The sequence below is a fragment of the Varanus komodoensis genome, unplaced genomic scaffold (assembly GCF_004798865.1).
Source record: "Varanus komodoensis strain SLA01 unplaced genomic scaffold, ASM479886v1 scaffold24, whole genome shotgun sequence".
In the NCBI taxonomy this organism is placed as follows: Eukaryota; Metazoa; Chordata; class Lepidosauria; order Squamata; family Varanidae; genus Varanus; species Varanus komodoensis.
The window spans coordinates 5,247,200-5,270,271 of record NW_025335641.1 but is presented as its reverse complement, the minus strand read 5'-3'; the positions used below and the strand labels follow the sequence as shown (position 1 = coordinate 5,270,271).

Here is a 23,072-nt window from a genome sequence, read left to right as displayed (position 1 = left end):
ATCAAAGACTGTTTGGAATTTGCTGGGAGACACAGCAAGAATGAGACTGGGAAACTGTTCTGGATTGAGGCCAAAGTGGATGGAGCCAAATAAAGGGCAATTAGGAAGAAAACATCTTTCAGTCTGCAATGGATGTGGACAGAAACAGAGGTACCCCTGTCAGCAGAACCATGTACTTAAATGTATAGCCAAACTAACCCTAGAGTGGTTTAAATGCAAGAACTTGAATGCCTTCGAATGGGCCCAGTTGAAGTCCAAACTTCAATCCAATTGAGAATCTGTGGCTAGACCTGGATATTGCTGTACACCAGCATTCTTCATTCAACCTGACAGTGCAGTTTTGCCAGGAAGAATGGGAAACACTACAGGACCCAGATGAGCAAAGCAGACTCGCAACTATAATTGCTATGCCTCTACCAAGTACTGGCTGTGCTGTGTGTGTCTGTGTATGTGACAATACTTCTGCAACCTACAAGTGCCAGCTTGATTTTGTTAACTTTGGGGCTACAATAAAAGTATTGTTTCCCTTCACAGTGCCGAGTAGATTGTATGCATCAAGCAGTAACAATGCCAAATCATTCCATTGTAATTGCAAGGCTGTTATATGACAAAATGTGGAAAAGGCCAAGGGGGTGACTATTTCTGCAAGGTGCTATAACTATAATAAGTCCCAAGTGCCAATTACTATTACTGGTGTTCTCCTGAGATTCACTTTCGACAGGCTTAACATTATCATCCATTCCCAACTGGAATAGGAATGCATTGAAGATCTGTGGCATCCATCCTCTGGAATTTGTGCTTTATCCATGGAAAGTGAGCCAAAACAAGAGGAAGTCTGCAAACACTCACAGAGTCAAAGTTGTACAACTGGCAGCCGTCTTCCATGTTTTGTGCAACAGCACAAAGGCTGGTGCACATGGTACAGAAAAGGAATGCTGCTCACACAGCACTGGTGTGGGGCTCCATTCCTAGTAATGAATGTTGGGTGTGTGTGTCAGGAACTCCAACTCACAGCTACATCAAAGTGGACTGGCATCTGGGGAGCCAAACCCAGGTAATCCAATGGATTACCACTCCTAAATTGGAAGAGATTCTGCAGGAAGAGATACAACTCAATATAAGAGCATCTCTTTTGCATGTAGAAAGTCCCATGTTCAATATCTGACATCTGCAGGTAGGTGTTATGAGAGGGGTGTCCCCTCCCAAGCAAGACAGTCACTCCAGCACTTCTTGTAAGAAACTTTATTCTACACAGGAAATCTAAGCATTCACAAGTCTCTGAGCATTCATAAGAAGTGACCCCTCTCTGCACCCCTTTACTCAAAGCTTTGCTTATGAACCATTTGGGGCCAGTCTCTGGAAGGTGGGGTGCTGTGAAAATGCAGACATCTGCATTCTGCACTCTGAGCCCCTAACTGGTTCAGCCTGTGGCTGTGATGATGGGCCCTCAGGTCCACATCTTCCAGAGGCTCGTGTTCTCCATCTGAAAAATCTCCCTGCTCCCATCCTTCATCTGGCTCATTCCCACAGGTGGGAGGGAGAGCAGGCCCCGTGGGTGTCCTTGAGTTACTTTCATCCAGGGGAAGTGCCGGTCCATCAGTTATAACAATTCTGTTATCAGAGTGTGAGCTCTGAGCCTGTTCTGGTTCAGCCATCCCCACATTATCCTCCGAGTTTGAGCTATCAGTCCCACTAAAACAAGCCATCTCTCATGCACACCTGGGAATCTTGTCGTAGGGCTAAAGAAGAAACCTGCTTGAAATGCCACTGCCAGGCAACGTCCACAATAATGGATTAGTTCAATCAATGCAAGTCTAAGGCAGTCCTTAACTCAGACAATGCAAGCACAAGGATGGCAAACACTAGTACATGACTCTCCTTATTTTTAAAGGTGTGTGTTGCCTTAACTTCAAATTCTCCACAATCACTTGCCTTCATACAGCTCCCAAGAAAGTGAACCTAGGCAGAAGATGTGAACCTGTCCAATGTAGGGTTTCCTGACATCTACAGCATGAGAAACCATTTTTTGTACCTATAAAGTAATGTTATTTACTTTGATATTTCAGTATTTGATGGGTGAAAGAGTTCTGAAGTAAGCTAACAAATATCCATTAGTCATCAGTACAATGAACTATTCAAGACCATATTAGTCCTGGAAACATATTTGCTGTTACTTACTCATTCACAGAATATAACACAGAATATAAGATAATTATTTATCATTTCAAATTTAAAATATTATCTGGAATTAAATTTAGAATGGCCAAAAATGTGAACACATTTCTGCAAAAGTATATTTCCCTGACACATTTAGAAAAGTAACAGAAAAGCTATTTTTGAACTTTTGGCATACTTAAGCTATTTATGTCTGAAGCTGAGATGAGCTCAAATATACTCTGAGGGAGAACAAAAACTCCTGAAAAGAAAAAGCAGAGACTGGCATAAAGATGTCACTTTTTAGCAGATGGAAATTTCAACAGTTTTCTAAGATCAAAGAAAAGAACCAAATGTGCCAGCAGGGCCCCAGCAAAACCTGAGGGAAATGTTTTATACCTTCAGAATAAAATTAGTCACTAATTACAGAAAGTTTAGTAGATATGCTACAGGACACAATTCAGCATTATATTTAATGAATTTAATTACAGTCTTAGGCCTTACACCTCTAAGCTTTATAGGAAAACTATGCTTCAAATGATTGCTGGAAAACAGCATGAGTGCCTTGAGAATTCTTGCGTGTTGAAGGTGTTGAATATACATTTATTTTTTTTAAATATTGCAGAATATTTTCCCCTGGACACAACAGTTCTCTCAGTAAAATGTTTTGCAATAAACAATGTTTCTGCAAGAAAGACAGAAGCTTCTTCACCACCAATAAATATTTGGTTAGTGCTGACCATGTGACAGGTGCTGTACAAACTAAAGAAGCAACATGGCTCTGCCTAGATTATATTTTAATAAGGGATGTGGAACGTCCAATCTGTGGAACTTCTCGACCTGACTGGTGAAGCCTTCTTCTGGCTTCTTCTAGTGAATGGGACTTGGCCCCTCAATGAAGCCTAACCATTATTGCTAAGCTTTAATCAGGGTACTGGGCAGTGAGAAGCTAGTGCTGGCTTGAGGGGCCAAGAAGGCCATTGGTTCCAACCCCCTGCTGTTGCAGGATACCAATTTACACCATCCCACTCAAATGACTGCCCAGGTTTGCCTTGAATGTCTCTAAGGTGCGAGAGCCCATGACCTCTCTTGGCAACTGGTTCCACTGTTGTACTGCTCTGACAGTGAGGAAACTCTTCCTGATATTTAGCCTGAATCTCAGTTGTCACAACTTGAGTTGATTATTCCGTGTCCTATACTCTGGCATCAGCAAGATCATGAACCTCCTCTTTCAGACAGTCTTTCAGGTACTTACAGAATGATACCATGCCCCCCAACCCCCTAAGGCTGAACATACCCAGATTTCCCAGTCTCCAAACCGTGGATCATCCTCCATCCACCATGTTTCCAAACTGTGGATCACCCTTCTTCCTCTCCTCTAGACCCTTTCTCATATTTCTGCATCTTTCTTAAACCTTGATGCCCAGAAATGGAGAGTATTCTAGATGAGGTCTGACTAGTGAAGACTATAGGGGAACTATTAGTTCTTGTGATTTGGAAGTAATACTTTTATTAATACATCCCAAAACAGCATTTGCTGCATCGCATTGTTGGCTCATATTTAGCCTACTGTCCACAATAACTCCAAGATCTTTTTCCTGTTCAGTTGTGTTGAACCATATATTCCCCCATCTTGTGTCAATGAATTTGGCGTCTTTTTCCTAGATGGATGACTAGGCATTTGTCCCTACTGAATCTCATTCTTTTGATTTTTTATCACGACTGCCCTGGATTTTCATTCTGACTTCTAGTGTGTTTGCTATTCCACCCAGTTTTGTACAGTCTGCAAATCCGATTATTGCTCCTTGTACTTGCCCACTGACATCACCTGGCAATTCTGTCACCCAGTGCCAAATGTTTCAGCACCTAGCTTTAATGACGTTGACAAGGAAAAAGGAAAAATGCAAAGAGATTGCTTATAATGATGTGGTCATCTGTGTTACTAAGGGTATAATCCTATGGGTTGCCCCCTCAATTATAAACCCCCAAACTCAGTGGTTTACATGCATGCTAGGCAGAGTGGGAGAGGTAGTACAGGTAACCTTTGCCTCCACATCCTCCTGCCCTGCATTTTTATTAGATGGGCCATTTTAGAGATGCATCATTAAAAATCCAGCACTTCAGAAAGGGATTGAATAAGGCCAGAGAGGCCTCAGGTAACTCAGAACTTGGCCTTCTCTCTTCCTTGCACACCAAAACATCCCCTTTTGCCAAGATCAAAGTCCTGAACTCAGAGAGTAGCCAGCATGGAGAGTAGCCACTGTGAGTTCAGGGTAGCAGAATGCCAATTCTCCCTCTGAAGTCAGAGTGCTATCCCTGACCTCATACTGGGGAATTGGGGAATGTGAAATACTTACAGCTCTCAGATACTGTGTAGTAGCTACAAAATTGCTCCCTAAATGAATCTTTACATGTCACAATACTCAACATATGAAATAGCATGAGCATGAACCAGAAGTTACGCCAAAATAAAAGGCTGTAGTTTTACACTATTGCATGGGTGCAGCTATTTGACTTGCTGATAGAGTTGAACATGAGGATCAAAGAAAGGGAAGGTATTAAAGAAAGCCAAGGCTTTGTGCTTGATCAACAGGATGGAGAGATGTATTATTAGCCATACAGAAACAACATCAGGAGATTAATGCTTTGGAGGAAACATCAAAAGTTCTACCTTACTACAACAAACAATAAACACTATATACTTTAACCCAGTATTACAAATGTCACTTCATGCAAAATTAAGTTAAAACTCAATTTAATAATTCAAATAATAAAATAATTTAAATAATCTAAGATTATTTAATCTAAGTCTGATATAAAAGCTTTCTGTTTTGCCAGATTCTAAACAATTTTACTAGAAGCAGTTTTTCCTTTCTTTTGGGATACAGATGTTTCCTCATACACAGTAAAGCAGGACCATGTATCCACTGGCATGGTTACCACATTTTCAGTTAACTATGGTTGACCTAAACCCAAAAGAGAAGTCTTAAAGTGCTGAGGTAAGAATTAACGAAAGTGGGGGAAAGAAATATATATTGTTTGAGTTTATTTTGAGTAAATAGTTTGAGATTATTCTGCAGCTTCTTGTTCACTGTCTGCGGGCACCCACTTGCTACTACATAGTAAGTTGTACAGTGTTTGCTACTATCCATGGTTTCAAGCATTCTCTGGGGGGCTTGGAATTTCCACACAGATATATGGGGGTCCTCCTGTACTTCTGACAGTAAATCAGACTGCATAAAGGTACAGCACTTAAGGAGACCTACCTGATCTTGCAGAGACATAACAGGATTATTTTTGGTTGTGTTGATATGTAGAACATGATACTTATTCCGAGCACAAAGGTCATAGGCAATGTTGGTAAAAGATGTGCTTGCAGTTTTAGGTACTCGATTATAAATGATCACCACATCATCTTCTTCATCTGGAATAACATCTGACCGAGAGCCATCTATTGTATGACGTTGCTCAATTTCCCGGACTTCATGTTTCGCAATAGCCCTCTCTGTAAAAAGAAGCAGAGTGCACAAGCCATTTTCATTTCTATCAAGTGAACAGACTTTTATTTAAGCAACTGATCTGACCAGTTACCGATTCGGACCTTCCTTAAATCTGTTGCTAAAGCATGATAGCTGGGAACTTCCATCGAGGGTTAAAAAATAAGAAAAAAGTAACCTCTTCTAAAAAAAACCTATTGCCATAATAAGAATTTTTCCTCAGCCAATCTAAAAGTAATTGCTATAAAACATCCAGCACTTTGCAATGACAGATAGATGAACAATACTGTGCAAAATATGAATTTTACAGAACATTAGCTACTGACCATTCAGGGGTTTGTCAATTAATTGCAAAGAGGAACTGAAAATTAGATAAAACGGATGTTGTGCTTATTTTAATTAAGCCCATTCCCCTGTGTATGATATTACAATGAATGGCTTTGCAGAATCCAATTAGATACTAATTGCAAATCTGATAAGAATAGAAGCAGAAGGAGTTTGCGACATGATTATCATTAAAGGTGCAAAGTACCAATCTTGAATACAACAGGAACAAAAAGACCAAGAAAGGCACCTGCAGTTCTTGAAGTGAGCACCAGAGAACCTAGAGAATTGCTTCTGATTTTCCATAGTTTTTCTGAGTAATTGCTACCTAGCCTTACCTCTAAGCAAAGCCACCAGAAGTATCCAACTTAAGGGCACTGCTTCCCAGATGATGTTGGGCCTATGTTGGCGACATACAGGTATGTGAGGGGATGCCACACGGAGGTGGGTAGAGATCTGTTCTCCCCTGCAGAGGAAGGCAGGACATGCTCCAACGGAGCAAAGCTCAGGGAGCCAAGGTTCCATTTAGATGCCAGGAAGCACTTCCTGACAGTCAGGACCCCGAGGGTGTGGAATGGGCTTCCATGCGAGGTCGTTGAGGCTCCATCGGTGAGGGTGTTCAAAGATAGGCTGGACATGCACATGGTGGGCATGCCATGAGCAGAGCCGGCTGGTGCTGGAGGTCAGACTAGATGGCCCAGGAGACCCCTTCTGACTCGCTCTGTTTCTATGCTTCTATCACTTCAATTTAGGAGAAAAAGCAGCCTGCCTTGCCAGACTATTTGTTGCTGCTTGGCCATATAACTGAAACTCAACATGATCAAAACTGATGATCCCTCCTGCCTTCCATCCTTTCACTACTACCCTGTTTACCATCATAAAAAACTTTCCAGTTATTCCACATGCATTTAGAAAATAATTCATTCATGACAATGTAGTGTTTGTTTTTGCTTGTATACTGCCATAGAAAAGCAGTGATTCCTGAACTATTAAGCATATGGGGGGGGGGGCAACCTGTCCACTTTTACCTAATTTCATGCAGAGGGAACCACAGAGGGAAAGAAAGTGGAAGGGCAGCAGAGGGAGAAAGATGAAACAGATGGTGAAATAGAAACCAGGGGAGCCCTGCACATCTGCAAGGAAGGGCAAATGAGGCGTGATAAGCCAAAATGGACTGAGCAGTCAAAGCCCTCTAAAAGTACAGACCTCTGGTGAGAAACATCTGTCCTTCCTGCCAGCAGGAAGGAAAAGGAGACCAAAGGGGGGAGGGAGGGCAAAAGAAAGAAAGAAGAAAAGAAAACTGTGGCCCCACCCACATTTGAGTTTAGCTGTGCTTACTGCTTAAAGTCCTGAGAGATTACACCAAGAGGGGAATGTGAATCTTCGTGGAAAATAGTATCACCATCTCTGCATTAAATTCATGATCATGCTTCCATACAAGGATGAGAAGCATTTCCTTTCAATATGCACTTGTAATTTAGGTGGCTTTATTTCTCTTGGGATTCACAATGTCCTTATTTATTAAAACAAAAAGGACATAGCTAGACAAGAACTCAGTAACATGAAATGTTCAACAAAAATGTTGAAGTCACAAAGTACACCAACCCATATATTTCAACCATGATAATCTGATGCAGCAAGTTGTAATACATTTAAATTGTAAAGGTCTAGATACAGGGTTTTTTATGACTACCAGATGCTCAGATTACCAGCTGCTTTTCTTTGTCCTGACCACCCTACCATGTTTGTGCAGTTCTCTATGCTTCATTATATGCAAATTATTTAATTAGCAAAGTAGCACTGTTGTCAAGAATATGCACAGATTCATTCCTGAAGTCAATTCAATGCCACTGAATACCTGGACTCCTTGCAACTAAAAGGCTGGGGGAAAAACACTCAAGGAAAACTGAATAACCTCCAACTATACTGTCTCCTACATCTTGATTCTATTTCAGTATACAGCTTTCTGGCATACACATTTTTTAACCAAATCTCATACATGGAAAAAAGGAAGAAAACTGCTAGATAAGGCAACCAGAAATTAAGATCCCCTAATTACGGGTTACTTATACAACTCTATATCTGTTCCCTTAGGGTATATTCATTAAGATACAATTTTAATTACATGCTAGCATTTTCTGATTTATCAGACTATCAAACTAGGATATTCAGATTAACACAACAGGCCACTTTCACTTAAACTAAAAAGATGTAGTGTTGAGAAAGTAAAACAGAGGAAGTTTGTACAACACTACCCACTCTGTGAATGAGCTATGCAGTACTGGTTGTTCATGGAAATACCCATAGAGTGCCCAACAGGACAATTGGGCTCATCATTTTACATATCATTGTACACCTACAGCAAAAATTTTTAAAGACAGTAGATCAGTGTTGATTGTTCCAAATCTCTGTCTGGGTAATTTGAAAGCGGCTGTCACAGCCAGATCTTCACATGCCTCAACATAACCCAAAAACATGGCACAGCTATTGTACACCTCCCCACTTTCACCCCCAAAGCACACAATCTAGGTTTTGGTGAAAACAGAATTATTAAGGATTCAGTAAATGTACAGAACAGTAAACAGGTTGGTCTGATTTGGGACACAAAGCAAGTGTAAAAGAGAAATAAAGGGGAACATACAATCTGGCTAATACAGTCCTGTCCTAAACTGCCTACCAGGTTTCCTGAAGATACACTACATTTGTGGCAAAGTTCTTCCAGGACATGTATCAGGTCTTTCCCTGTTTGGTAGGAAAAAATCACACCTGGGCATCAGTATCAGAGAAACCCTAGGCAATCGCCCCTGGACCTGCCTCAACTCTCTTGGTTCTAAGGAGACTTGCTCCTGGCACACATGGTGGAAAAGAATGCCCCACACACACTTCTTTCTCAGTGGAGCATATCTCCCCTGGTCTTCTCCCCCTTGCTTGGACAGAGATCTCAAAGGAATCATCTGACTTTTGTCTCCTGACTGTCCAAGTAATGGGTCATCTCCAAGTCCGAGATGGATGCTAGAAGATTCTTACTGTTTGGGTACCTGGATAGTTTTCTCCTGAACAGTTTAGCTAAGTAGCAGCACTTGGCCTACAGATGAGCACAGCCAGGTGCTCTGCACTGGACAAAGGAGGTTTCTTTGTCCTGGACGTGAGCAAGATGGAATCAGTATGATCTCACTGAGTGGGATACTCAAGGCCAACCATAGCACTCTGCTTGGGCATTGGTGGAGTGGCTGGCAGTGGCACAGGCAAACTGGACAAGTATGGCAAGGGAGGTTATGCTGTTTTTGGCCAGATGGTTTGCTTGCTACTTGCCTGATTCCATGATGGGATCAGTCTTCCAGGTTAAGACAACTTTACAACCCATTGTGGGTCCAACAACCCCTATGTCAAGCAATGGGTTGTCAAGATGTCTTGTTATCCAAAAATAAGCCACTCTGCAGGGAACTGTTCAGCCCTGTTCAACACTACAACATGCTGTAGTTAATTATCCATGATTTTGTACAAACCTAAGCACACTCTTGATGGATTATTCTCAGAATTTAGTTTGAGACAAGTCCTGGGCTTCATGATTTTTAGACATAAAACGTTCTCCTTCCTTCAAGATTACATTGGTGAGTTTGTGGGAACCTAAATATCTGCTAGACTTGTGTTAACAGATTCTACTGTGACTTTCAAGACCCTTTCTTCTGAGTCCTGATTTTTCTAATATAACAACAGTAAATATAACTTTTAAAATACTCTAGAGTTTCATAGCATATGAACCCATAAGATAGAATCACCACACTCCACATGTGATGATTAGTCTAAGAATTGCCTTGCCAGATAAGACCAGAGTTCTAGTTGAAGTTTAGCATGCTGTCTCCCAAAAGTAGCCAGCCAGATGCCTCTGGAAGTTCACAAGCAAGAGATGATGGCGATGTGATGGCAATCTCCTGTACATAGCATCTAGCCATCAAAGCAGTATGCACAGGCTCAATGTGTATCATAGCTAAATAACCACCAATAGGCCTAGAGTTCATTAATTTGTCTAGCAGCCAACTAAGCTTGCAGACATCAAATATATTTTATGCTTTTAAAGAAAACATTAGCAAAAGAACTGTCAACATCCTCTTGGATGTGAGCATTTTATTAATGGTATATAACTATCTGTTAGACGGTTGAACAAGGTTACATGAAAAAAGAGAGAGACTGAGAGACAGAGGCTAAAATTACGGAAACTGCTGACAAGCAAGTACAGTTTGAAATTTGCCTATGGCAAGACAGATGGACATGAAATTAGTTTTTAAAAATTTGTGTATTTTTGAATTGGACTACTAAAAGTCTTGTCATGCATTTAGCTAAACTGCTACATCTAGGCAACCGGCTGCAGTTCCAGAAGAAGCTTTTACTGTGCAATCAGCCTGTCATATTCACAGAATTTTACAGGGGATCCAGATGTTATTGTCTTCTAATCCTCCTATGTTTTCCCACTGCTTCTATCATCATTTTTCTTAACCACAGAAAATGTATTAAGGAATTAAAAATGGAACTACTGTACAATGCATTGTGACAGTACCATGACGCCTCCATTTGGAAGCACCTTTGGTACTGAAGGATAAAGTTCCAGTTATAAATTATCATTCACCAACCAGATGAAGTCCAATTTTCTTTTATCATTCCAAAGAGCTTGCTGACTATTTAAGGTTAAAATGATGAAGCCATGCTGTTGCGTTCACAAAGGTGTGAACTGATCAGCCTTTCATGTTTATGGGAGATGAGAGAATTAGCTTCCCAGGGTAGGTTCAAAAGGCAGCGTGACGCCCTTCCTAGCCACTTTCAGAGATTTTTTTTAATGGAGGGAGAGCAACATACATCACTTTCAAGATCAGGAATCTATAATTCTAATATTTTAAAATTAGGGCTGTCTTCTGAAAGCTGTTGCTGCAAGTGACATATTCTTCCTCCCTCCAACTGCCACATTGAAGGAAGGAACAGCTTTATGCACTTCCTGACTCTTTATGGAACAGACTCTAGACTTGGGGTGAGAGAAAGTCCCTCGCTATGATTTCAGAAAACTTGGCTGAGGGAGGGAGAGAGGGAGATGTAGGTGTGAGCTAGTTTAGCTGGACCAAGCTGGTTAAGTTTAGGCACTAGCTGAGAAAGAATGTGAGGAGCTGTTGGCATTATCAGGTCTCCTAATGTTTCAATTCTATTTTGTCTATTGATGAAAATTAGTATTATATTAATATTATACTAATAAAGCTATTACAGATGTTACACACTCAAATATTCTCTGCCAAAGGATCACAATCTAAAATATTATGTCACATAAAACAAGAGGCAACGGAGCATAAAGCAGTTCTTACTATAAGGCCTAGATTATAGAAAGAAAACCAGCTGTTTCATTCATACATGTATGTGTATCATACACCCACATACATGGGTGTGTATTGAGGACTCAACAGTACCTGTTGAGGACCCACATACCAGCCCACTGACAAAATCTCCCTGGAGTTGCTCTTCTTTTCCACTGCTTGAAAACTGCTTGATTCCCTGCCTCTCATTCTGGTCCTGATAACAGTGGCGAGAATCAGAAGATGCCACTGCTGACTTGTTCACTGTCTCTGCCTGCCAAGCAAGCATATGGTAGCAATGATGGAAAGAGAATGAGCAGCAATAGCAGCTGATGACAAGAAGGTAAACTCACCAAAGGAGGGAGACAGTAAGGCTTTCAAAAGCCTGGAGCACACCCTCTCACACATATACATGTATATGTGAATACTGTATATTTATATACAGAGGGTGCCAAAATGTATACACATTTTAAGAAAGGGAAAAACTGTATTAAAATTGTAATACTCAATATATACCAATAACAAAGTCATGTTTGACATTTGCAATTAATTACAAGAGGTGCTCAAAGTGGTTACCATCAGCGTCCAGACACTTCTGATTATGGCGAACTACTGTGTATACATTTTTTCCCTCTGTGTGTGTGTGTGTGTGTGTGTGTGTCATATATACATGCCAGCAATGCATACAAATAGACTTTGAATCTTACAAGGACATTATATTATATGATGCTAAGGATATAACCAACCAAAAACAGATTTAAATTTCAATTTCAACTTTGGCAGTCTGGGGCCCTGTTTTGCTCTCTGCCATCCCTCTATTGGTGCCAAATTAAATTTAGAAAAGCATTGTTAAGGCATTTGTAATGTCTCTGGTGTATCAAAGGGTCAACATTTGCTTGTTTGAAATACAATTTTGCCCCTTTTAGTGCCCTGTTCCTGAAAGGGGAGCAGACTTAAAATTATCCTGTAACAAGTTAATTTTGCCTCTTGTGATGCTTTGTGGTCATTTCAGATACTACTTTTAAAAATGAATTTGGGGCTGTGGGAACTACAATCCTTTTACTCCTTTGTCATTTGCTTGTTTTCTAAGGGAGGAAACTAACCAGCACAAGGATGAATGGGAAAAATTCATGAAAAAAATGAAGCCAAGAAAAATGGAAAAACAAGGAAAAGCATAATATTAAGTTCATACATGATATCTAGCCAGTGCCAAACACAGAAATCCAGATAAAACAAAATTTAGAGTAGAAAGAGCTATATGTAGAGCTATATGTAGCTAACAGCAGCTAAAAAAGGGAGGGAAGAAAATGTAAGACAGTGAAGAAAGTATTGAAGAATAAGAATGTAACTGAAACTGTGAGCCATACAGAATTAACACCCACAAGTTCATAACATATGCAAGCGTCACTTCCAAATAACATGATGTACTTGTTCCCCTTTACTCAGCACTGGTTAGGCCTCATCTGGAGAACTATATCTAGTTCTGAACACCATGATTTAAGAAAGATGCAGACAAGCTGGAAAGAGTTCAAAGGAGGGCAGCAAGAATGATCCAGGGACTGGAAACAAAGCCCTATGAGGAGAGATTAAGAGAATTGGGCATGTTCAGCCTCAAGAAGAGTAGACTGAGCACTCTACAAGTAATTAATTGAAAGGAAGCCCAGGATCTCTTCTCCATCATCCCAGAGGGCACAGAAAAACAGGTTCAAGTTACAGAAAGCCAGATTTCTGCTAGTTATCAAGAAAAAATTCTTGACTGTTAGAGCAACACAACATGGAACCAATGACCTAGGGAGACTGTGGGATCTCCCACACTAGAGGCATTCAAGATGCAACTGGACAGCCATCTGAAAGGATTGATTTAACTTGGAGTTGAAAGGCTGGACCCAATGACCTTCTGGCCCCTTCCAACTCTAGTATTCTATGATTCTATAACTGAAATAAATGTTACCAATTAAGATGTGGATAAACAGCAAGCAAATTGTTTATACAAGTACATATGCTGGCTTGCCTTAATCTTCATATCTCATGCTTTATATCTCATATCTCATTTTATATTGACTGAATTTCAGAAATACAATTTTTAAAATGACTCAATTACAGAAAGGAGGAAGCTGTGGTAAAACCAAGTGGTAAGGCAACACTCCTTAAGAGGAGATCAACATTCCTCAACATTTGTAACATTGCAAATTTCACCAATAAAGTTATCTATCAAAGGAAGAAAGAGGTATTCTGCCTAATTTTGTCCTCAGTGTTGTTCTAAACTCAAAAAGGAAAATAATCTGTCTTCACAAACTCCCTTTCCAATAAAAGAATCAAATCACTGACACAAAAGCATAAATTGTTAATTGGAATGATCAACACTGCAAATATCTTGGTTATCACAAAGATAAGAGATTGCAAAGGTTTCAGATGACTATCAAACAACTTGAATAAATGGGTAATAAGCCTTTTTTCAGCTGTAGCGCAGAATGCACTTTCCAGGGATGCTCAACTGGCACCTACTTTGTCTTTTTAGCACTAGGTGATCTTTTTAATTGCCAAGCTGTTTTAAAAGCTTTAAAAATTGTTTCAAGGTTATTTTCAAGAACTCTCACCAGTGCCTAATTTTCTGCTGTGAGTTGTGATTTATTTGCATTTTTCTTTTCAACTTCTTTCTTTCATTTGTGCTGTGCAACAAATTTTAATCTATTTGGCATTTAAGCTCTACTGCTTTATTTTAAAGGTTGTAAGGCATATAGGGGGCTACACTGGGTGAACAAATAAAAGTGCTGAAAATAAATCAAGCTGCCCTGGGAGCCTCAGCCACCAACTGAAAACACACCTGACAGGAGCCCCAAGAAAAGAGTCCCTGAAAATGTCTGGACAGCAATTACATGAAAATAGAATGTGGCAATGTTTCCAGGATCCAAACCATTCAGAACTTTGTAAGTTAAAGCCAGCACTACCAACTGGCTCCAAAAGTGGTCTGGAAGCAATCACTGATTAAAGAACAAGTGTCATATGATCAGAGATATGGCCCCCAGAGTCAAGCTATCTTTTTGGACATGCTGAACAACTTTCAGGACAATTTTCCAGAGGACATATAACACATACTGCAATTATCTATGGATAGGTTAGCAAAATGTTCATAATTTTATCTAGGCTTTCTCTGTCCAGATAACGTCACAACTGGAAAGGAAGTTCCAACTCTCCCTTGAGTAGCTTTTTCTGCACTGCTCAACATTTCTGCCCATTCCAAACACATTCCAACCATCAAAACCATGCCAGGACACTTCGTTTTTCTAACCCTAACCCAGTGATGGTGAACCTTTTAGAGACTAAGTGCCCAAACTGCAACCCAAATCCCACTTATTTATCGCAAAGTGCCAACACTGCAATAAAAGCTGAAAACTGAGGTTTTAGTTTAGGAAAAACAACTCACAGCCAGTGCAAGCAAATATGTATCTCCTTGGCAGTGCACTAACCGGCCATGTGAACGCTCGGACAAATCGCAGTTCATGAGTCTCAGCTCATGATGTCATCACCTTGCACCGCCACTCCTTTCCGAGCATGTGCATGGCTCCTATGTGTGCTGTTATCCGATGCTCGGCTGCTGGGGCAATGCTGGGGTGACTTGGTTCCTGTGCCAACAAAGAGGGCTCTGCATGCCCGCTGTGGCATGCGTGCCATAGGTTCACCACCACTCCACTAGAGTAACCCTAGTGTTTTGTTTTGTTTTGCTTTGGTATTTATTTATACCACCCAATAGCCAAGGCTCTCAGTAGCCCTATTTAGGATATTAAGTATTAGACACATGAATGGGAATGGGACTGTACAGCAGAGCCCATGCTCATCATCATGTGCAGTACACAGCTCCCCTTTCAGACATCTACACATACAGTGCAGGCATCTGTGCGGGGAAGTCTTGTGTACATACACCTATGAAATCCTCTGCATTTAGATCCACTATTTTCCACACAGTTCAGTACCTTGACAGCACAGCATTCAGGTAATTTAATGTCCACATAGACTTATATCAAGTGAGCACAATTCATTAAGTGGGATGATGAAATTTCAGTTTCAGTATTTTTTGGCCTTACTAAAAAGTGCAGAATGTTGAATTGCATATTTACTAAAGATTGCATCCAATATTATGCCCATGGACAAAGAACAAGAGTGGCACTGTCCCACTAGAAACTGCATGTTCATTATAGGTTGTATAAACACTAGCAGTATAGCAAGTAGTACCTGAAACTTAAGTCGTAAGGCAGTTCTACAATGGTTTGTACAGGGGCTCGACAAGTAGAATAAATATTCTGGACTTGTACAAGGATGGAAACAGGTTTTCCTTAAGTGATAGGTACGTTGTATGGCCAGAACAACATTACTGGATGCAATCCTAAGTGAGTAATATTTTGCTCACTACTTCCACTCAGTGGAATTAATTTAAAATAACCCAGAATATACTAGAATACTTTACATGCATTAGCCAGAAACATCTAATTGTTAAGTTGGTGGTTACTGAGCTGCTCAAGGTAATTAATGATCAAAATTATGCCAATAGTCAACTCAAGGAAATGTTCCTAATGTGACAGCATTACTAATGTAATGAGAGATAACACTGATACATCCATGCTGATGCTTCCTGGCATCAATCATTTTGACTTTCAGTCAGCCCAAGTGCCCCCTAAAGCTGTCAAAAGTAATAGTTTTTAAATAGACAGCCAGGCTTTTCAATTATTATTTATGCATGTATTATGAGTGCCATTTATTTATGAGTCATAAAATAATGAGTCACATTATTTGGGACTTGGGAACAAAAAAGCCACAGTACAAGAATGATAGCAGAATTCACTCATCTGGCCTCCAATGCTATTCTTAATTGATCCCACTTCTCCCTAGCAGTTTACATTCCTATGATATGGAGACATACTGGAAGCATCTGTCAGATAATAGTAACCAAGAACTTTCAGCTAAGAACTGGCATGGCTCACCCACAGGAGATGTTTATCACAACACATCATAGAGGTATGGATATATACATGCTTAACATTCAAATTAAAAGATAAACCAAGAGTACTATAAGTTTTCATAAAAGTATGGCTCTGTCTATCGAACAGCATATTAAAGGTAAGTGTGTTCCTCCTTCTGCATGAATTAGAAGTGATTCTATTAAGTTGGGTAATGCATCATATGTATTAATTTGTGGGTAGGTCAATCAATAGAATGAATGAAGTGCTCATTTCAGTCTCCAAATTTTACTGCTACATCTTTAATAGTGTTACCATGCGACAAAGCTTAAGTAAAATAGTGATTTGCTTACCAAAACTATTGAACCACTGACATAGCATGCTGCTCGATCCTTTCAAAAAACATTTTAAAGAATTATAAAAAAGATAATTTGCAGATCAGAATAGTGTTGGGTAAATAATACAGATGGAATTTTACCTATTTTCAGGTCTACGAGTATACGTAACATCCTAGGTTGAAAGTCATGTAACTTATACAAATATACTGAAGGACAGCCATTCCTTTGACATTTGATAGCTACACTCATAGATTTGGTTTCATTTTCTTTTTTGGTTTTTCTTCAAACAAGAAGATTTTTGAAACATGGCCCACATGAAGAAACTAATTAACAACTGACAATGACATTTAATTCTAGCATGCTACTCATTATTTACCATTGTAGTCATGTTACTATAAATAACAGACTGAACAAGTTTGCTTACCTGTAACATTCTTCAAGTGGTCATCTGTGCATTCACACATATGGACCCTGCGCCTGCATGGGGCCTGATGTACAGAAGATTTTCCTAGCTAAGCTTGTTTTGGTGGGAGCCACATATCTTTCCTGGGTATCTAAGGGTGAGGCTCCCGTGATTTTCTCAGTTCAAGTAGACCAGTGCCTGGGCCTTGAAACCAAGAAGAAATAAAAGAAGGAGGCAGTTGTGGACCAAACCATAACCATCCGGTTTGGATCCATAAACAAAAAAGGCAATGAAACAGGGTAACAAAAGATCAGGTATGCTGTCGACACTTCATGTGGGGTTGGTGGGTGGGTTGTGTGAATGCACAGATGGGCACTTGAAAAACGTCAGTTATAGGTAAGCAGCCTTAATTTCTTCTTTGTGGTCTCAGTGCATCACACACATGAGTGACTGGCAAGCTTACCTTGAGAACAGAGGAGGGTAGGTGTCATCAGCAGAGAACCACCAAAAAGATCACTCAGCTGAAGGCACAGTCTTGTCTGGCTGTAGTGTTGTATGAAGGTCAACACAGTGGAAAATGTAACCACTCTACAGATTTCTTTTATCAGGATACTTGGATGCAGTTCCACAAATGCTGCAATTGCCCTTGTAAAGTGTGCTTTTGGTTGGTTTCTTGGCATATGATATGAAAAGTCTTTGTGAACAACAAAAAGACTTGGCTTGTGACTGACAGAACACCAGCGCTCCTCATATGTCAAGTATATGCAGGGCTTAGCCACAGCATCCAGGACCAAATGGATTTTGGGATGGAGTGGGTTTGTCAGGGTTAACAGCTGATTTTCCATGTGGTTTACCGAATGGTCTGGATGCAAGATCATCTCCCGGTCCCATGAGATTATGGCTGGTCTCAGTGAGAGGCCCAAAAAATGTGATTTGACAGATGAAGCAGGTAGCTGAACCAGACCTGTTGAGGCCACCACAGAATCACCAGAATGCAGGACGTTTTTTCCCTTCGAGTCTTTGATCAATAACCTGATCAATAGGAACGGTGGAAACAGACAGTATAATGTCCCTTCCCATCAAAGGGGGGAAAGCATCTCCCAATGAGCCCAGGCTGATTTTGGCATGGGAGCAGTTCTCATATACCACAATGACTGGTGTTGCAAATAGGTCCATGGAAGGGCTCTCCCAGAGTTGGTAGAACCTCAATAGGTCTCACAGAAACATAGAGTGAGTAAGAAGGGGCCTCCTGAGCCATCTAGTATTACCCCTGGCTCCAGCCAGCTCTGCTCATGTCTTCAGATGGAGTTTCCATTCATGGGTCACTCTGGATTTTCTGTGCAACTTGTCTGCCACAAAATTCTTGGTTAGTCCCTAGTAGATCAAATGCCATCACAGTGATGTTGCATCCCAAACACCAATGAACAGGGTCAAGTGGCAGAGGGATGTAGACCTTGTGCCGCCTTGCTTGTTCAGCTAGGACTCCACAGCGGTGTTGTCTGAGGCTTATCTGAACATGTTTGCCTCTCAGGAGGGTTTGAAATGTAAAGAAGACCTTCTAGACCACGAAGAACTCAAGGTAATTGATAAGATTCAAGTGATCCCAAAGGGTCCACAATCCATGCCTGAGGCAGTGACACATCCATTATAAGTGTAAGGTCCAGTTCCATGGGGAGAAAAGCAAGTCCAGTGAGGTTGGAAAGCACAGATGAACCAGGACTGGAGTGGTCACATCTGTAGTCTTGAGAAGCAATTCACTGTGTTGGTAGGCACTAGAATGACCAAGATGCAGTACTTCATACTGTAGTGCAGGGCTCAAGCTGGAAACTGCAGCTGTCTGTGGAAACTGCAGCTCTATCTATGGGAAGGTAAGTCTGTGCTGTTATGGAGTCCAGAATTGCTTCAATGGAGAGCACCGACTGGAAGGGGGAAAGTATAGATTTCTTAGTATAAATGCATAAGACTGGTCTCTCTAAAAACTCACATGTGGTATTGTTGGAGTGCTGTAGATCCTCCCAGGATGGAGCAGCCAGTCATCCAGGCAGGAAGCCTGGATTCCTTGTAGTCAGAGGTAGGCACACACTACCACCATGCACTTGGTAAAGACCCAAGAAGCCATGGAAAAGCCTAATGGGAGGATAGAGAATTCAAAGGCTTTAGCCCCAATCTGGAACTGGAGAAAATGACAATACTCTTGGTGAATTGATATAAGAAAATAAGCTTCTTTTAGATCAACTGAAGTGGATCAGTCCCTTTGAAGCAGGAGCGATAGCAGGTTTTGCAGTGAGACCATGCAGAACTTCTTATGTGAAATTAAAAAATTAACATGTCACAGGTCCAAAACGGAACAGAAGCCCACATGCTTCTTAGCAACAGTGAAGTACAATGATAGAAACCATAATGCAGATTGGTAACAGAAATGCATCAAGTAATGTGGTAACCTCCTCTGCTATCTCTGGGGAGGGGGCTGTGGAGCAAAAGGTTCAGAGAGGTGGAGGGGTGTTGAACGCTATGCAGTATCTGTGCTCCACAATGGAAAGAACCCACCAATTCGATGTTATGCCTTCCCATTCAGGAAGGAATCTGTGCTGATGGAATAGAACTGGTTCATGTTGTCAACCACGTCTTTTCTTAGTATCCAACTGTTTCTTGGTGGCTTGTTGGAACTGAGAAGTGGTGTGATTGTGGTGGCTGCTGCTGATAGGCTGGGTGGGACTGGGGCTAGCTCTGGGAGGAAGATGGACCCTACAGCCACTTACTTGGTCTCGGTGGCTGAGATGTTGCAAATCCCTTTTTCCACACTGTCACCTTGGCCTTTTCAGTGAGTTGCTGGTTTCCAGTCCAAGTGATGTTGCCATTTAGAGGTCCTGTTCAGGCAACCTTCCCAGGTCTTAGGAAGGGGATACTGAATCTTGTGCCAAAATGATGACCTTTGGAGATATGGCTGGGTCATCATAGGCCAGCAAATTATCAGTCATATGCATAATCATCTGGATCTGATGAGAAGGAGCATTCCAATGGCAAGGGGATCTACAAAGCGAAGCAGACTGGGTTCAGACTAGAGGTTAGGTCTCAGTTTGGGCTCGAGCCTGGTACACAGGAGCCTGAGGTACCAATGTTGTAGCTGTTGCTTGGGGTGGAATTATTGGAAAAGTCAGAACCATTAGCGCAGGTGGAGGTACCCATGTGTCCACCAAGCGGCAGAGGGACCATTAGTAATAATGAGGATTCGCAAAACCTGGTTCAAGTAAAGCACTTTGGAACTGTTGGTTAAATGGTTCTGCTGGCTCTGGTCATGCCCAGTAGGATCCTCTGTTCCAAGTCGGTGGGGGAGATCTTGGCCTTTCCAATGGAAGGTGGCTGGAAAGTGCCAGAGAGAATATCCTATATGATGGTCTTATGGTTGGTCTCAGCAACAGAATCAATGTATGTGGTTCCAGGTAGGAGGAACAGAGAGGTTGGTGGAGCCCTAGCAGCTGCCAATGGGGTGCAAGAAGAGTGTGCCACCTTAGAAGAACTAGGGTGCTCAGGAGCAGTCAGGGTGACCAACTGCATAGCCATTAAGGCACAGTTCAACATTTCAGACTTCAGGCATCCCGCTTGGTTCTTGCATGTCTGCTGAGTAAGCACCTGGCATCAGGAGCAAGAAGATTTAGGTTGAAATAGAAATTATGAAGGGCTGAGGTAAAGTGAAAGAAATCCTAGAACAGAATACCTGAGGCACCCAGAACAGTGGTCAAAAACGAACTGAGAAAATGGTGGGAGCCCTGCCCTTATATCCTGGTTGGGGGGGGGGGGCTCCTGCCAAAATGAGCTTAGTTAGGAAAACCTTCTGGAGAACAGGCCCCATGTGGGTGCAGAGTCCATATGTGTAATGCACAGAGACCACAAAGAAGAGTTACTATTTACTAACAGTGTCCAATGTGTTTATTTTATTCAATAGACAGTAAAAACATCTTTAGAAAAGAATGAAAATAGAAATGCTGATCGCCTATACACAGAATTATTTTCACACTCCAACAAATGCACCTGGTGCTCTGTGCTACTGGTAAGCAAAGTCAGCTAACACAACTCCAGCTGGGCTTTGATATCATTAAATACAATCTAATGCAGCAGCTGCCTGAAAATTAGAACTAGTGATGCTGAAAACCTGCTAGTATTTCATTAACATAAGATAATCCATTCAAGAAATTAGTTTTGTACAGCTCTTCAGCTCTTAGAAATATATTGTATGCAATGACAGATGTGGTACTAGAGTTGTATCCAACATTGTGCAAGCTTACCCTAACACCGAACTTACTCTGACAAATGTTAGAGCAGCCCTCAAGCCTTTCCTGATAGACAGGGTTCCTTCTGAATACGGTGAGCTATCACAGAAGAGACTGTGGATGAAGAAGATTCTTCAGAAATCTGGTCGAGGCACCTTCCATGAGTGGACAGTTCAATTGCTTGTGGAATTACATCACTGGATTGAACCCAGAGAGAAGTATTAAACTGCTCAACTTCAAATATGAAGTGATAATATTAATGTTAAATCTGCTGTAACTACTAGTGTACTGCACCCTCATTTGTGCACTTATTTTTCTATGACGATTCCAGATTCAAGACAAAATAGTGTTTTCCAGCAAAAGTTGTTTTGAGTGGTTTTGCCCACATGAGTGTGTGTGCTAATGAGCACAAAAAGAAGTACTTTGCTGTCTATGCCTCATAGCACAAATGATGATAGCCCTTGGGAAGGGTCCATAAAATTACTAAGCATGGCCAATAAATGACTGCCTCCGATGCTACTCTAAACTTCAGCACCTGATGAATACTTCCTGATAACTGTACTCACACTGCATGAATACAGTGACTCGATGTTCCCTTGAGCACCACATTGACTGTTTCCATTGATAGCCTATGCTGAAAGTGCAAGCAGAGCTTAAGAACAGTATGACCCAACCTGATGCCCTCCAGATGTTTTGGCCTTTACCTCCCCAAATCCTTGACCACTGCTCACATTGGCCGAGGCTGACTGAAGTTACAGTTCAAAATTTGGTGAACTTGCCTACTCCTACTTTTGAGACATTAGATCTTTAAATCTGAAGAACTGAGTTAACCAGTCATGTACATAGGATTCGTTATGCAGCTGAAACTTGGCTGGTAGGAAGTACTACTCACCATAAGGCCAACTGCTTAATTAGAATCCAGCTGTTGTATTACCTTAACTCAGGAAAAAATTGTGGGGACTTTCCTCTTAGTAGTATTGTATCTAAAGTTATCCATAGGCATTGTCCTATTTCCTGCATCCAGAAATAAAGGAAAAGATCTTATGATTTCTGCATTAAACTTTTTTCTTTACCAGCAATGTAAACAACTGTTGCTTATTGATCCACAACTGCCAAAGACATTTCTTTCCTCACCTTACTAAATAGCATTTTCCCTGAAGTCTCATAACGCCATTATATTAAAAATTCTGTAGACTTGAAGCAATATGAAGATTGTTCAAATATGACAGTAAACAGCAAGTCAATCCCACTATCTCATGTCACTTTTACCTTCCTCTTCCACTATTCCTGCCTCCCAGCCTCCTATTCACAAAGTTACTGCAGTGACTTTTTGCCATGAAACTGTCCAATTGTCTCAGCTCAGCCAGAAATACAGCCAATATTATATTTACTTAACAGAAATACCATTACACCCATAATAGTAGATGAATGTGATCAAAGAATAAATTAATGCGAAGGAAAGTGTTCTCAAAAATACATTAATGCATCTAATACTGACAAGCTATAAAGTTTCACAGGATCAAATATTCTTTATTTTACAAATGAACAATACCCAAAAAGGGAAAGAACTTGGAGCAATACTGTCCATATGTGGATGAAATACATGTGCACAGGTACCAGTGAGTGGATGCTCGTAAGAGCTTCTGGGAGCTAATCCAGTTCCATGCCAGATTAAGCTTCTAATTAAAACAGTCTTTCCTGTTTGCATAAGATAATAGTTTTGGCTGAAAACCAGTTCTCTTCACACACAAACAGATACAGCTTGACCAAATATAAATACTAAATGTCTCAGCTGTATTTTGA

General features: G+C 40.9%; 1 protein-coding gene across 5 annotated transcripts in view; it reads right to left on the bottom strand.

Moving 5' to 3' along the window:
* Positions 1 to 23,072, bottom strand: part of HS2ST1 (heparan sulfate 2-O-sulfotransferase 1) — a 142,255-nt gene that overhangs the window by 23,613 nt on the left and 95,570 nt on the right. For all 5 annotated transcript variants that reach the window (XM_044432205.1, XM_044432206.1, XM_044432207.1 and 2 more), the window contains one exon: positions 5,421 to 5,659. In XM_044432205.1, coding sequence (XP_044288140.1) covers positions 5,421 to 5,659 — 239 coding nt within the window. The remainder of the gene's footprint in view (positions 1 to 5,420; positions 5,660 to 23,072) is intronic.